The sequence below is a fragment of the Chenopodium quinoa genome, unplaced genomic scaffold (genome assembly GCF_001683475.1).
Source record: "Chenopodium quinoa cultivar QQ74 unplaced genomic scaffold, ASM168347v1, whole genome shotgun sequence".
NCBI classification, from domain to species: Eukaryota; Viridiplantae; Streptophyta; class Magnoliopsida; order Caryophyllales; family Amaranthaceae; genus Chenopodium; species Chenopodium quinoa.
In genome coordinates, this window is record NW_018743021.1 from 418,625 (window position 1) to 435,926 (window position 17,302).

General features: G+C 37.9%; 1 protein-coding gene across 2 annotated transcripts; it reads left to right on the top strand.

Annotated features, from left to right (window-relative positions):
* Window positions 1–5,764: 5,764 nt before the first annotated feature.
* LOC110730111 (nucleotide exchange factor SIL1-like) lies at window positions 5,765–16,947 on the top strand. 2 transcript variants are annotated; one of them, XM_021909886.1, is made up of 9 exons: window positions 5,765–6,040; window positions 6,736–6,933; window positions 13,569–13,660; window positions 14,176–14,326; window positions 14,895–15,022; window positions 15,182–15,340; window positions 15,568–15,753; window positions 16,121–16,327; window positions 16,495–16,947. In XM_021909886.1, the coding sequence occupies exons 2-9, from the start codon at window positions 6,753–6,755 to the stop codon at window positions 16,513–16,515; spliced, it is 1,125 nt and encodes a 374-aa protein (XP_021765578.1). In that variant the 5' UTR covers window positions 5,765–6,040; window positions 6,736–6,752; the 3' UTR covers window positions 16,516–16,947. The 2 variants fall into 2 exon arrangements, with proteins under 2 accessions (XP_021765578.1, XP_021765577.1); XM_021909885.1 differs by having other exon boundaries at window positions 5,767–6,040; window positions 6,684–6,933.
* Window positions 16,948–17,302: the final 355 nt, after the last annotated feature.

A 17,302-nucleotide genomic window follows, 5' to 3' on the forward strand; every position in this document is an offset into this window, starting at 1 on the left:
ACTAACTCAAATAAAATTTTCTACTCAAATCTAGACATTTTAATTTACAAGCCGATCTTATACCACAACTACATACAATCATATCTCTTTGCACTATACTTTTAGTTTTGTTTCTTCACTTTTCCCATTCATATGGTGAATGGTGAAATTTCCATAGTCCCAAGCCAAAGTGATTGAGTACTCCGTAATTATATGAAGTTGGAGTATAAAACTATCAACCAACCACATTAAAGGGCTTAAGCATGACTAAAAAGTTAATTGTCTTAACTAAGTTCAAGCTTAGTAAGGTTAAGATTCCAAGAGATATGTTGAATTCAAAAGTGTAAAAGGATTTCATACCTCGTGCATGTTAATATTATAATCATCATTTTTGAAATTTTGAAGAAACAAATGTACAATCCCACATACTACAGGGGGTCGAGGAACACTAAATTAAACATTGTTTTATTCATTTTATATTTGCTGTAATTGTCTTCTTGTTTATGTCTCTGTCTTTGAGTAAGATTACTATGTGTCTGTTGTGTCTAGCTCTAGTTTTGGAATCCAACAATGATTAAAAAAAAATACACGTAAATAAACAAAGCTGAATGATAGGAGACTATGAGTAGATAATTGCCAATTCGGCTTTTATAGGTCAATGGCTAGCTTAGTTAGTCGTATTAGTTGGTTTGGCTAATTGTTATAATACAGAGTATCTCTTTTGTGGTTGTGAAAAAATGCTTGGTAAATATAAAAAATTATAAGTAATAGACCGTAGTTATTTGCTGGTTGCTAAATAATACTTCATACTTTACAAGACAAAATCTCAATACCCCTTATGAGATTGTTAGATTTGTTCAACATAAAATATTGACTATAAAAATAAAAATAAACACTCTATTATGTGACAAAATTATACTTCAATATAAGAATCTATAAAATTACTTACAAGTTACAACCATTAGAAGGTTAAAAATGGAGAGATATATACGAAGTACATAACTATAAGAATCTCTGACTTTTCTTGGATTATTATTACTATTCCAAATTCTTATTGGTGTAATATGTATGGGCGTTGGGCGTATTGCAGATTTGCAAGAGGGGTTCTCATATAGCAATTGGACGCACACGCAGTACACTCAATGAATTTAAGTTGCATTTAAAGGGCATCCCACTTTCAAGCAAAGCCCAATTATAATATAGGTTTGCAATCCTATAGTTTTTGGATCACGAAACTATGAAAACGTGGATACCTATCGGTAAAGGCTACACATATACTTGTTGTATGTGGTCCTTAAATACAATCTTACTTTGTTATGTTTTTATTGGCTACAATAATGGGTCCATGTTCCATTAGAATTCAATTTATTGTATGTAGGCAGACCTGGGCACCGTGCCGGGCCGTGCCGCCGCGGGCCATGCCTGGCGGGCCACGGGCTGGTTCGTGCCGTGCCGGTCATGCCGGCGGGCCCAGGATTTCGTGTCGTGCCATGCCGGCCATTTTCACAGGCCAGCCCACGGCACGGCACGGCCCTCGTGCCTGGCGGGCTCGTGCCGTGCCGGCCACGTGCCGGCCTGCGGGCTGGTGCAGTTTTCAATTTTTTTTTTATTTTTATTTTATATATGACAACATTATAAATTAATAAGTTTATAATGTATATAAGTTATAAAATTATAATTATAAGTTTTATAAGGTTATAACTTATAAGTTATAAGTTATTAAGTTATGAATTTTATAATTATAAGTTGAATATTTATGTTTTATAATTTGTATATTCAATATTTATATTTATATATTTACTTTATACTATTACTTTAAAATTTAATGTTTATGATTTATTAGTAATTGGTATAATTTTATTTTTTTTAATATGAATTTACAAATTGTAACAAAACGGGGAAAAAAGGCAAATTGGACTTTGGATGTGAATAATGCGTACTTTATATTATTATTACTTGAGTTGAGAAAATTGTACAATGATAACAATGATAAAAATCATACAATGATGGTATTAAACAAAAATTGGAAAATGATAAAATTGATATTTTTAAAATCGTACAATATACAATAATTGTCTATTCTTCTTCTCCTTCTTCTTGCTCGTCTTCATCTTCGTCTTCGTCTTCGCCTTCGCCTTCAAGGTCATCGGCTAGTTGCATAGATTGGGAACTAGCCGAACCCGAACCGGAAGCGGAGGTTCCTTCTTCGTTGTCGTTGTGGTCGTAAGAACGGTCTTGTGAGCGATTTTCCGCATCCAACCAATCTTTGAAACACACGCACATTTCTAGTGTTTCGGGTTTTAGACTTGTTCTTCTATCGTCTAAAACCCTTCCGGATGCGCTGAAAGCTCGTTCGGAGGCAACGGAGAATGTCTCGTGCCATTGCCGCCAAAGTTGGATGCTTCGAGCTTTGTTGTTTCCACCATGCAAGGAGGTCGAGGCTGTTTATCTCATCGTCGTCCATGCCTTTGGTGAAGTCGTAACTCAGGTACATCTGCAACTCCGGGACGTCGCTTTGCGTTCTCCTGATTGATGAATCACCTGAAAACCTTGAAATCAAGTTAGTAGCCTGTGAAAATAAATGTTTGGCCTTCTTACTTACGTTTTTGGATGGTTGGGAAGGCCCTGAGCGAGGAACGGTGCCATATTTGGCTTCATAGACTCTATATAAAGCAAAAAACTGATCCTTCACATTAGTCTTATAGATTTCTACATCATTGTCAAGAAACATGCATTGAAAGTAAATGTCAACTAACATAAATGTGTTTTCATACTTTTTCCTAGGATCTAATATGGAAGCAAAAATATAAATCAAAGGAATCTCACTATAATATTTACGCCACTTTTTTTCCATTGCTGGAAGATACTGATCATAATCACTTTGATGGCGATGATCAGCGAAAAGTTGGGCGAGTAAGCATGCATTAGAAAGAAAGTTTTGAGCACAAAGATTGTAAACAGTAGAAAAACAATACGTCATGTTATATAATAACTGTAAAAATTGCATATATCTTTCACAGTTATTCCAATCATCATCATACAAAGCATTTTGTGGAAATTTTTGGTTGTAAAATAATGTTAACGGGCCCTTGTACTCAATTGCCTTTGTTAACATGTCATAGGTGGAATTCCACCTAGTTGGGCAATCGGTTCTAATTTTTATTACCCTTATCTTTTGTTGTTTTAGAAAACTCTTCCATTCTTGGTATCTCATGTTAGAGCTATTAATAGACATAATAGCATCTCTGATTTTGCTGTAGTATGGGCCAATTGCCCGAACTCCATCCTGTACACATAAGTTAAGTACATGGCAAACACATCTAGTATGAAGAGCTTCACCGTCTAATAGTACATCGGTTAAGTTTTGTTTGATAAGATTAGCTGTGTATGTCATAGAGGTTGCATTATCAAAAGTCATAGACATCATTTTATCTCGAAGGTTGTATTCGTCTATTGCTTGCATTAAATGGTGAGCAATGTTAATGCCGGTGTGTGGGTATTCCAGCATTTTGAAATGTATTATTCTTTTTTGTAACATCCATTGATCATCTACCCAATGGCAAGTCACACATAAATAGTGATATTTATAACCACTATCCCAAGAATCGGCTGTTAAAGATACTCTACAGTTAAGGTTACTCAATTCGGCTTGTAACCGGACTTTGTACTCTAGGAAATTTTTCATTGCGGCGGAACGAACGGTTTTCCTAGAGATTCTTTTATGTTGGGGTTGTAGTGCTTTGTTAATGTAGGTGTTGAATGCGTCACTTTCCGAGAAAAGAAAAGGTTGTTCGGCGTGTACTATCATTTTTCCTAGTTCATCCCTATCCCTCTCATAGTTTTATGTAAAGCCGTATGAATGGAATTGGGAAATTTTGGGCTGGGTTGGATCACTAGCTGGTTTTGCACAAGCTTTCATGTGTCTAGATAAGTGTCCCGTCCCGTTTTTGGTAACTGCCGTGAATACACTATTACATGTTTTACATTTTGCCCATTGTTCACCATCTTTACTTAGGACAAAATAACGCCATACCTCACTCCTTCGGTTTTTCAAAAGTAGCATCTCAGTTTCGGTTAACCATTCATGATGTGTGTGATGGTTAGTAGTGGGACTAGTGGGAGTGACAGTAGAAGGGGTAGAACCGGAGGGAATTCGGGTACTTTCTTGGCTACCTTGGCTAGAACAATAGTTTTGTTGATCACCGATATAATTAGGTGGAAATTGGTATGGTGGTAGTGGAAATTGGTTTAGTGGTGGTGCTGGAAATCCCGACGTATTATATGGCTCATAGCCCCGGGGGAAGTAAATGGGGTCATTGGTTTGACTCGTAATTTGGGGGCTCGTTGTATTTGGTGGTTCCCTATAACTACTACTACGGATAAGTCGGCCTTTCCCCCTAGACCTAGATGATGGGTTGTTCGATGCCATAATTAACAATTAATTTTTTAATAAAAAGTGGTTAACTATAATAATAATAATTAATAACAACAATTTTAACAATAAAAATATCAATAATAATAATTAATAACAACAACTATAACAATAACAATAACAACAAAAATAAATAATAACAACAATTGTAACAATAATAATAATTAATAACAACAATTATAACAACAACAATAACAATTAACAACAATAATAATTAAACAAGATTATTCTAATAATAACAATAAAACAATAATAAATTTAAGATTAGTTTAGATCTTACAACCGTGCTTCAACGCTCCACTAATTACGATTACGAACTTTTTAATTTTTTCCGATATTAGGAAAATAATTAGAGAATTTAAGAGAATAATTAGAGAATTTAAGAAAATAAGGATTATTAGAGATTTAGAGAATATAAGAGATAAGAAGAAGAGATTGTGATTTTGTGATTTGGGAATGAAATGGAGGTGAGTATTTATAGAATTTTTGGGGAGCAAATTGGCAAAAAACTAGCCGTTTTTTAGCCGTTTTTTTGGCTTATTAAGGAGCTAGAATAAACGGTAACATTACCGTTGGCCCGCGGGCCGGCACGACGGGCCAGCACGGCGGGCCATGGCCGTGCTCGTGCCGGGCCGTGCCTGGGAATTCTAAACCCTGTCCGTGGCACGGCCCGTGGCACGGGAGTTGAACTTCGTGCCGTGCCGTGCTTGAATTCGGGCCGTGCCGGGCTGCGCCGAACGGCGGGCCGTGCCGGGCGGCACGCGGGCCAACCTGGCCCGTGCTCAGGTTTATATGTAGGGATAACATACAATAATTGTATGTGTATCAACTCTCATAACTATTTTACTCCCACCAATTTTAAATTTCGGCTCCATTCGTCTCTTTAGCAAAATTAACAATAGTGGGTAGCTTTAGTAGATGTCAATTAATAGTTGATAGAGGTTTACTATCAAAGTAAGAGTTAATAATATATGTGTTCGGCAAAATCAGCAATTATATACTAAAAATCTAAAATACATACATATTGTCTAATAAAAGTAAGCAAAACTTTGACAAACACTACTATAACTTTGAGATCACAAGAGGGGACATACTACAGGCTAACTCGTATCACTTTCAAATCTACTAAATTCAATCAGGCTAAAACTAAGCCGGGCCAATTTTACTTTAAATCAACTCAATTTATCAAGTATCCGGACCAATACTTTTGGTCTACCCAATCTAGCCACGGCTCATCAACAACACCGCCCCCTAGCCCTAGGCCCCTAACCTCTTCCAGTCAACAACCAATACACAGGTTCCCATTTCCTACGTTTCTTCCTCTCTTCCAGATCATTTTTTTTGGCAAATCCAGGAAAAAAGTAAAAGAAAAGCCTCTAGAAACTTCATCCTATGTGTCCAAACATAAAGTGCAAACAGATCTCTTTCAATGTCATTGGCTAGCTGATGTAAACGTCGAAAATACATTAAACAATTTTCTTTAATTTCCCTATTTTAATTCAATTCAACTTTTATTACACAGGAAAAAAAAAAAACAAAAAAAAAAAAAACAAAAAATACAGTTTCCTCAGCCAAAAACCTCCGTGAAATCTCTCTTCGACGAAATTCAATTTCTGAGTTTAATAATCAGTATGTTTTCTTTCTCTTCTCTGATTGTTGTAAAATACCCTTTTTCTCGCTGTTTAAATCATTACCCAGATTCTTAATTTTGCTTAATCTTCTGGATTTGTTGAAGATTGATTACGTGCCCATTAATCTTGTTGTTAATCTTACTTAAAGTTGAATCTTGGTGTATTTTAGGTTTGTAATTTGAATTTTAAGTCAATTTCTTGATGGGGATTAGCTAAATCAAGGGTTTATTAATTTTGATTTTGATGGGTTTTATTTTTGTGGAATTGTTTGTTTGGTTGAAGTAGAAATGTAGTGAAACTTGTACGAAAGAACTTTGATTTGATAGAAATGGGAAGAACAAATTACTGTGATTATGACTAGGGAAGCTTGATTGATAATGGGTGTTTATAGAAAGCCTTCTATTTTTACAAATTGGGTTCAATTTTGAAATATGGTATAGAAAATTCTGGAAATAATTGTGTGTTATTGCTTTCATGAATTGGAGGTTTTTATGTGCAGATCAAGTACTTATTAAGTTATTAGTCTGTTGGTGATTTTGATTGAATGGTTAAGTATATTATGTATGCTAGTTTGATTTTGTGTTTTTTAGGATTGGTAAGCTGACAGACATTTGGAATTCTTGCAAATGTTTTTCTTCTAGATACTGTACAAGATGAGGGTAGTTAGATTGAGCCTTATTCTGTCTGTAATAGTCGTAATATCGGCTGCGATGGCATGGGCAAGTGATGGCCGGGTTAACAAGTCAGCTTTGGGGTTGTTTTGGTCGACTGGTAAAGAAGAAGGAGAATTGTTAAAGAATCCGCAACCTGCAGAACCTGAGGCATTGGATGACAATGATGAGCTTGATGGTGGTTTCTCTTCTCTTGATGGGATGTTACAGTGGGCAATAGGTATCGCCCTTTTTCGTTCTTTATGCTTTGCTGAGTAGTATTTTTGGGTTGCTGTTATTTTATTAAAGTCATTTAATGTCATTAGAATTGTCTTTTTCCTTATCTGGATATCAGCCTTGATTTGATTTGTAAAACCTTAATTTCAGTCACCAAGTACTCGTACATATTTCCCCATTCTATACTGTTGCATAAGACATATAGGTGTCACTGTATATTCTAGCATCATGGCACAGCTACACTGCATATCTGAGTCTTAACTGTAGTATATACTCTATATTAATACTGCTGACCCTAACTTGTCTTGTTTTTTATTAGAAAGTAAGGCTAACACTAGATGACATGGTGGTTCATAAAATTTAGACTGCTATCTATGCAGTAAATCACATAATGGTGGAGCACCCTGATTGAAATTAAGGATACACAGAGTCAAAATCTGGGTTTGTCACTTGGTGTTAGAGGGAGCAGGCCTTGATTTTTGCTAAGGCTTTTTATTCCCTGGCATGTATTTTATATTTTTTTTTTGAGGGGAAGCAAACTTATATATTAATTGCCAAAGCATCCATGAGTACAAACGGGGATACATTAGGAGGAACAAAATTGTCCCAGATTTGCTCACAATCAGAAGGAATAATCTTTGCAAGGTTGTGTGCTACAACATTACCCTCTCTTCTCACATGGCTCCACTGAAGACTGTCAAAAGCAGTGCTCTGCTCCATAGCATCACATAGGATCGAGTCAAGTTCCGTGCTGTAAGCAATGCCCTTTTCAAGTCTAGAGACTACTACTTGGCAATCTGACTCGATGATCACCGAGTTGTAGCCATACTTCGAGCCCAGACTTATTGCCCAAACCATAGCTTTTGCTTCAGCTATTTCCACAGACCACCAAGCACGGATTCTTTTTGTGGCAGCAAATAGGACCTCCCCTTTTTCATCTCTCGCAACAATACCTAGTCCCACCCATCCTTCATCAGTCACCGATGCATCAGCATTGATTTTAATAGTTCCAGGAGGGGGAGGAAGCCACTTTTTCGGACTAGAACAGATGCTGGCAGTAGTAGCTCTCTTAGTTGCCTCAGCACTCTTTGTGCTTTCTTCAGTCCAGCGCAGAATACGAGCTATAAGGATATCAATTGGGCCATCTTTTTGTTGAAACACTTTCATGTTCCTATCTTGCCATAAACCCCACATTAGATAAATGCCACGAATTTTCACCCCATTCTCTAAGTCCTTCCAACTGTCAATAAGGTCACATGGGGATAGAGAGTCCACATCCTTCCTCATCCTTTCGCAATTCAGCTTGGTCCATAGCTCCTTGACTCTCCAGCAATTAAAGAAAGCATGCTGCCAAGTCTCGGGCTCACAATCACACCAAGGACACAAATCAATTTCAGTGAGATGGCGATATTTCAGAAGGCTACGGACTGGCAGAGTATTAGTGCAGATGCGCCATAGAAAATTCCGTGCTTTTGGGATAACATTCATCTTCCATATCTCGACCCAAGCATGATGAAAATCATCTAGATTGCATCCCTTACCCAACATGTAAGCTGTTTTAACATTGTACAACCCATTCTCGGAAAAAGCCCACATTAAGTCATCATTCGGGATTCTGGCACTTAAAGAGATAGCGAGTATGCACTTCAAGTCACGCTCATTAAAATAAGCTTGCAGGATTTCATAATCCCAGGTTAAGCTCTCGAAATTGATTAGCTCGCTGACCTTTGTAATCTCAGTTGACCGATCACTCGTTATGAATCGACCATCGCCCTTGAACAACCACGGATCAGTCCATATATTGATGCTATTTCCATTACCAACTCTCCGTAGAATGCCTTCCTTTACAAGTGCCTTTGACCCCCATATACTACGCCACGAGAAGCTACCACCATAGCCAAGATAAGAGGACAAGAAATCCGAATTGTTATAATATTTGGCCTTCATCACACGACTGAGGAGGGAGTTGACATTTGACAACAATCTCCATGCTTGCCTACCAAGTAGAGCTTCATTAAAAACAGTCAAATCTCGAAAACCCATCCCTTCTAAACATTTGAGGGTACACATAGAATCCCAGCTTCTCCAATGGATACGATTTCTTCCCTCACTTTGACCCCACCAAAAGTTTGCCATTGCCGAATGAATTTTCCTAATTACCTCGGAGGGGAATTTATAGACTCCCATGAGATAAGTCGGAATAGCCTGGATCACAGATTTCAGGAGAATTTCCTTCCCGGCCTGGGATAGTAATTTTTCCTTCCAACACTGCAGTTTCTTCCAAACTCTGTCAAGTAAAGCTTCAAAAATACCCCGTTTTGACCTCCCCAAAATACTCGGAATACCAAGATATTTCTCATGGCGATCCACATGCTTCATGTTCAGAATTTCTAATATCTCTTCTCTTTGCTCAGTCCTAACCCCTTTACTGAAGGACACTTCCGATTTCTCATAATTAATTTTTTGCCCGGATGCTGCTTCGTACTGGTTGAGAATATCAACAATGTTTGAGCATTTCTGTTGGTTTGCCCTTGTAAAAAGGAGACTGACATCTACAAACAAAAGATGAGATATTGCTGGACCCTTTCGGCTTGCTTTCACACCATGAATATCACCCTTCTTTACCTTATTCTGAATCATATGAGAAAACGCATCTGCTACAATAATAAATAAATAAGGTGAGAGAGGGTCACCTTGCCGTAGACCTCTCGAGGGAGTCACTGCACCACAAACCTCTCCATTGATCACAAAGGAGTACTTAATTGAGGAGACAAGCATCATCACCAGGTTTACCCATCTTCCGTCAAAGCCCATCTTCAAAAGAAGTTGGCGAAGAAAACCCCATTCAACCCTATCATAGGCCTTGCTCATGTCTAGTTTCATTGCAATGTGACCCTTCCGACCCTTGCTTCTCTTCTTCATAGTATGAAAACACTCCATAGCAATCAAAGCATTGTCTGTGATTAATCTCCCCGGAACAAAGGCACTTTGATTTTCTGTAATGATCTCACGCAATACATCCTTCAGCCGAATAACTAGACATTTCGAGACAAGTTTATAAATAACATTACAAAGACTGATAGGTCGAAATTCCATAGCATTCTGAGGTTCCTTAACTTTCGGGATGAGTGCAATGTTTGTTTTATTAACATTTTCCGGAAAGGTATTACCATTTAAAATTCCAGTGACAAAAGTTGCTACATCGTTACCAACAATATGCCAGAAACATTGATAAAAAATAGCATGCATACCATTCGGGCCCGGGGCCTTATTTGGGTGCATTTGCTTAAGGGTTGAGTGAACATCCTCCTTTGTGTACGACACAGTGAGCATTTCATTCATTGCATGGGAAATTAAACCGGCACCTTGCTGAGAACTTGATCAAAGTCAACACTAGTGGGATTTGAGGATGTAAAATTACCCTCAAAATAATCACCAATAATACTAGCTATCTCCTCCTCCTCGGTTCTCCAAATGTCGCTTCTGTCTAATAGCCCCTTAATTGTATTTTTTCTCTGACGTTGGGAAGCTTTGTGATGGAAATATTTCGTGTTTCTATCTCCTTCTCGAACCTCCGCAACTCTAGACCTCAAGTGCCAATAAGCTTCGTATTTTCCTTGTAACTCATCGAGATGTTTCTTAAGCTCATTACACTCCCTACAACTATCACCATCAATCGGTCTCTCCTGAGCTTTCTGTAAGGCAAATTCGGCATCAGCAATCTGTTTACCCAGCTTATTGTAGTGCTCCTCACTCCATCTCAACAAACTCCTGCCCGCTGTAGCTACTTTCCCAATCACGTTCAAGGTAGCCGAACCCTCCCAAGCATCTCTTATGACCTCCTCACACCCATCGTCAATCATCCAGAAGGTTTCAAACTTGAAATCTTTTTTCTTCTTTTTTGTGCGGGTAACATCGAGGTGCAACAAAATAGGCGCATGATCAGATTTTATTCGAACAATGTGGTCCACAGAAGCATGCTTGAACATCGAGCACCAAGATATTGAGCCGAGAAATCTATCTAATCTCGTAGCTGGGGATCTTCCTCTTTCCCAAGTGTACCACGTACCATTGTAGCCCAGGTCTCGAAGCCCGCAATCAAAAAGCACTGCTCTGAAATTTTCCATTTCTCTCCTTTCCCCTTGGGCTCCTCCTTCCCTCTCTTCATATGATAACAATTCATTAAAGTCCCCACCCAAGACAATTGGAACCTCATCTTCACATAATTGTCGGATGAGCTGCCAAGTGTTAAACTTTTCATCAGATTTCGCCCAACCATACACCCCAACGAACCTCCATTTCAAAAGGCCCTCACACCAAATGTCACCGCAAATGTGATGTTGTGAGAATGAATTAAGTCTAAAGTCCACACTCTCCTTCCAATAGATGCAAAGACCACCTGATCGACCATTGCTAGGAACACCAAAAGCTCCATGGAACCCCAAGGAGCCCCTAAGGTCTTCTACTACTTTATTGTCCACCATAGTTTCAGAGATAAAAAGTATCCCTGGGCAAAATTTGTGACTCCATTTACGAAGTCGATGAACTGATCGGGGATTGCCCATTCCCCGACAGTTCCATGCTAATACGCTCATTGGGTACGGCGGGGTTGGCCATCACCAACCTCCGCCATTGGCCCCACACCACTCAACAAATTTGTGTATATTATTTTCTTCCCAATGTGCTGCCCCTCTTCTACTGCTTCTCCCCCTTCTCTGTCTCGCTTTCCCTTTTCCACCTGATTAAAATCTGATTTATTGCTTCCTCCCCCTTCTCTTGCTATTCTTTTCCATTGTCGCATCCCCCCTTTTACTCCTACTTCATTAGGAATACAAAGGAGCTGGGCCTCATGGACACCTTCATCACAAACAGGGGACTCTGACTCCTTTGCAAAATTCTGCTTCTCGGTTTCCTGTGGTACAGGAATCTGCTTCAGTCCCTCCTCTTCTACCAATATTAAACTCGACCATCCAGACAATGGATTCGATTCCTCATTCTCTCTTGCTTTCAGGTCTTCCTGTGAAAAAGTAGCAGCATCTAACTTTTCCACAAGCATATCTGTCCTCTTATTCTTTGCTTCACTGCATTGCTGAGATTTTTTTGTTATAAAGAGCCTTCTCACAGCACTACTTAAATCCCCTTCATCGTCATGAACATCGTTTTTTGTTGCTTTCCATGGAGTAGCAACCCGCAACTTCTCATTAAACTTCCTAGCAACAGCAACCTCATAACAGTCCTTCTCACCGTGGCCTAACAAACCACAAACATCGCAGAAAACAGGGAGCTTTTCATATTTTATAGGAACCTCCATCAATCCCCTCCCCATCTTCAGTTCTACAGACTTCATTAACGGTTTGTTCACATCAATATAAACACGAATCCTTAGGGATTTATTAATGCCTATCACATCCGTTTTATCCATGGCAGTAAAGGACCCAATTTTATCCCCAATTCTCCTAGCATTGTCTTCGTTATTCCTCCCTTTAAAAGGAAGGTCATAAACTCGAATCCAAAAGGGCACACAATAAAGAGGAATTTCCGAGGGTTTCGACATACCTTTAACGTCATCTAAAATCATAACATGATGATCGAAATGCCAAGGTTGCGAGTCCATTACAAATTGCTTATCCTTCCAATGATGAAATTGAAAGTAAAAGGTTTTGTCGCCAATCACATTCGCTTCACATCCATGCTTAGGGTTCCAAACTTTCTTCATTGTGTTAATTAGAGCATTATTATTCACATTACGGGGAGTGTGAATTTTCCCAACAATCGCCAATTCGATTTGAGCCTCCTCATCTCCATCACCATCATCCTCCCAATCGATATCACCACTCCTCTTATTAAGGTCTGAAACCACGTTATTTTCTGTCTCGGGGGTCGCCATAGAGAAAAGTAAATTATGAATCAAGATAAAGAAATCAATTGAAAAGAAACAAACAAACTTCGAGGTAGAAGCAGAAACTAGCAATGGCTAGAAGGAAACCCTCCCAAGAGAAAAAAACCCTAGAGGGAAAATTTTAGGTATAAGAGAGGGCATGTATTTTATATAGTGTAGTAGCCAATGGGAAAATTCTAGACGTTGCCAGGAGTATTCAAAATAGTTTGATTAATCATTAGCTAGATAACACTATGAGTAGTGTGCCATGAAGTGGCAGAAAAATATCCGGAAGTTTGTTAAATGCTTAGTGGTTTTGTCTTCAAATGAGAGAGTAGTAGCTAGAGCTCCCCTTTCATTGTTCATATAAAGGGAATTATTATCTATCTTTAAATTTTTTGAATTCCTTTGTGTCAGATATCTCGTTGTGGCAGTGTAATCATATTTACTCACCTATTTGAATATCCATTGTCAAAGAGTTTATTCATGCATCCCCACTCAAAATAAGAAAAAATAATAATAACAAAGGATATACTCCACATTTTATATATTCTTTTGGTGCACCTTTAGCTGCCAAGCATAATCATTATACCCCACAGATTTATATGGAAATAACTTGACATTTATTACAGCAATCCAAATTACCATATGATTAGTGTTTGCACAAGTCTTCTCACTGAATGTATATTCTAGGCATGTTTTGTGCAACATGTTTTTCTTGTGAAGTGACATCTCTATTTCTGCATTTATTGATGTTACAGGACATTCTGATCCAGCAAAGTTAAAGGAAGGTGCAAAATCTGTGCAGCGCCTGTCTGATGATGACCTGAAGAGGCGCCAAATAGAAATTAAGGTGTTTATCTTTTAGTACTCAAAATGCTATAAACAAAACATAATGGTTTTTTCTATATCATTACTTTTGCCTTCTTGTTTTCTTTGGTGAAGAATTTAAATTTTATGTAGCTTGCATTAAGCTACTCCTTGTTCAACTGTCTTACCTTGCTACTTGTAGATCTTTTGAAAAAGAACATTGTCTATAATTTAGCTAATATCTTGTGTTTATGCCTGCTCCCAGCAACATATTTACTTATATCTACTGATAGTGACAAATTAAAGTTGTGCTAAACATTATAGGTGTGAAGAAGTGTTTTACACACTTACTTGACAAATTAAGATGTCACTGCTTTCATCATAAGTTTTATAACCTTCTCGTTAGTGCAACATGTTCCTGTTCACTTGAGATAATTTCACTTAGTAGAATTCCTTCTGCTGTTTTTGTTATAAATTCCAATATTTGTTCTCTTGTGGCAATACACCTGAATCTTTGGCACTGCTATTAGATCTAACATGTGTATGTCTTATGTCCAGGAATTAATGGAAAAGTTAAAAATGCCTTCAGATGCAGAGCTGATGAAAATTGCAATAGATGACTTGAATAATTCCTCTCTCTCTTTGGAAGACCGCCTTCGTGCTCTGGAAGAGCTGTTGACACTTGTTGAGCCTATTGACAATGCCAATGGTATGTCCTATACACAGAAGCTTAATATTGCAATTTTAGGGTTCCAACTCTCTATTTATACCAATCTTTATCCTGTTGCAGTTTAGTCTGTCAGAGTTCTTTGAACTTTTATAGTAATTTTTAGAACCTTGAAGACCAGGACTGCAGGACATACTCAACAATAGCGCTTTATATTCTCTGTACTCGACTGTGGAATTTGTTAGAGCTGCATCGTTTAGTCTGTTAGAGTTCTTTGAACTTTTATAGTAATTTTTAGAACCTTGAAGACCAGGACTGCAGGACATACTCAACAATAGCGCTTTATATTCTCTGTACTCGACTGTGGAATTTGTTAGAGCTGCATCGGCATGTTTTTTGACATTTTAATCTCTAGCAAACTCTCCTCAGCTTCCCACTCCCACCCCAATTTGGGGTCTTCTGATTTTGTCCCCCAAACAAACCATTTTTAGCTCCAACATTAGTCAGCATTGTTTTATTGTGATAGTGTGTTGACAAAAAGGTTTTGTTTATTTTACTTTGGATAGGGCTTTCTTAGGTGGTTAATACTTCCTTCGTCATTTTACAACAGATTTGAACAAACTTGGGGGTCTTGCCGCTGTTATAAGACAGCTTGACAATGCTGAGCCAGATGTAAGGAAACTTGCTGCTTGGGTTCTTGGAAAAGCATGTCAGAACAATCCAGTTGTTCAGAAGCAGGTTAGCTTATCTGTTCTTCACAAGTAGTTCTGCATTTTTGCTGCAGGATACAGCCGTATGTGTTCACTATACATTAACGAAAATGCATTATGAACTGGGAACCTCACTAATGGCTAAAAGATGTTCATGTTATGTGATAAGTTTACTTGTGGATTTCAGGTTTTGGATTTTGGTATACTGGCGAAGCTCTTGGAGATGGTGAAATCTGATGCTGTGGAAGAGGCCAACAAAGCATTGTATGCAGTTTCTGCCTTAGTCAGAAACAATTTAAATGGCCAGGAGTATTTTTACGCGGAAGCTGGAGACTTGACGCTTAAGGTAAATTAGGATAAATTCTGGTGGTATCTGGCTTATCCAACTAACACCTTAATTATCTGTTCATCCTATTCTGGAAACATAAAAATAAAGATAAATACTAAAGAAAGGCCATATTGATGGAAACATGGAACTAAAAGAGAGTTGGGTTCCCTTGGCTATTATTAGGGCATGCTTAGCTTTAATTTTAAGAGGGCTTGAAAGTTGCATTAATGTTCTCTTCTTTGCAGGATATACTGAGCAATTCTACCTTTGACATCAGACTACGCCGAAAATGCGTCTTTCTTATTGGTGATTTGGCAGAGTCCCAATTACAGAATGCTGATCAGGCAGAGCTTCCCTTTTTCAGAGATCATGTTTTTCTGAAGGCGATAGTTAATTTAACATCGTCAAATGACCTTGATCTCCAGGAAAAGGTACCCTTTTAATTTTGTTATTTGTGAATCTGAATCAGTAATGTGCTTGTTGAACATTCACACCCCAAATTTCTTAATATTTTTCGTTGTTCGGATTTCATTTCGCCCAATTACCCTTGTTGGATCCTTGGCAATTGGGCATTTCACTCTGACGCCTCATTTTGGTGAAAAACAATGGAAAATCAATCTAAAATAGGAGTGTCTAGTGTCTGTGTCTGATATGAGTATCCAAGTGCATGTAACATAGCTGTTTGTTCTGTCTCCCTCTATTGTCGAGTATAACTTGGATGTTGATGGTCTGTGAAATAGTTATGAACATGTTTGTATCTATGCTGTTGATTGAACATTATGTTGTTTTCTCTTACAGGCACTTGCTGCAATTAAGAGTCTTCTACAACTTAGAACGATTGACGCTTCTGCTTTGAAGGACTTCTGCGCTTTGGACAAGGCATTGGAAAGAATGAGGCTGCAACTGCAGCAGTTAATGGAGGAGGAAGATCAAAGCGACTATGCAAAGGATGTGGAAATTCTTCGTCGAGAGGTGGAACTGATTTTTTACAAGAAGCTCAATAAAGTACGTCTCTTCTTTAACCGCTTATTAGACAGTTGGTTTTATTAAGCACAATACTTCATATTAGTTAAGAAACAAATACTTGAGTTGGGCACAGTATTTCCTTGTGTCTGACAAGTATTTGCTCATGGACCCTGAAATCAAATCTTTTTTGTGTGATAAATTTGCAGGGAATTCAAGTTCCTACATAACACAACTTAGCATGAGCCGTTGCCACTCTTTGAAACATAAACTGTTAGTTGTAGATGCTTGCTTGATCAGCGATCCTTGGAAAATGTCGAGGAATCAAAGAAAAGCTATTCAAATCTGCAATCTAGGGGTTTTATAGCGATCACAATGGAATGGTTCTTGACACTATTCAGATAGGGTTTTGTTTAGTTATTCTAGTACTGTATTAGACATCTAAGTAATGTATTATATGTGTAATACACTACTCATACGCGGATGACAAATCAGTTGCGAACTGTACAAGAACAAATATTTTCCCAAGCTCCTTGCTTTGTACTTTTAGTCTTTCACTCTGGGAGTCCAAAGGATTTCACAGTTAGCTGTGTAGCCTGTGTTAGTGTGTACTGTATATATCATTAGTTTCATGAATATACGACCGTTTTTCGTTGTTTCTACATTTTTCCCCCATGGTGAGTAGTATACAAATACAATACGGAGTATTATATAATGTTTGTTAAATAGAGAGATCAATTGCACTTGAATTCTCAAATTCAAGACCCCTCAATCTATATACGACCATCATAAATCGAATGCCAACACCATAAATCGATTATTATTTATTACACGAATTATTACCTCCCGAAATCAAAGTTATCATATACGATGTATAGATAAGGTCACATAATACAGTACAAGTTGTAGATTAATAAAGAGGTCATTACACCTTTACACCCCACAGGAGCAGTTAAAGGCCAAACGTTTTTCTCATGTTGTATCCTTTTCCTTGATAAAGATAGTACACTTGGTAAG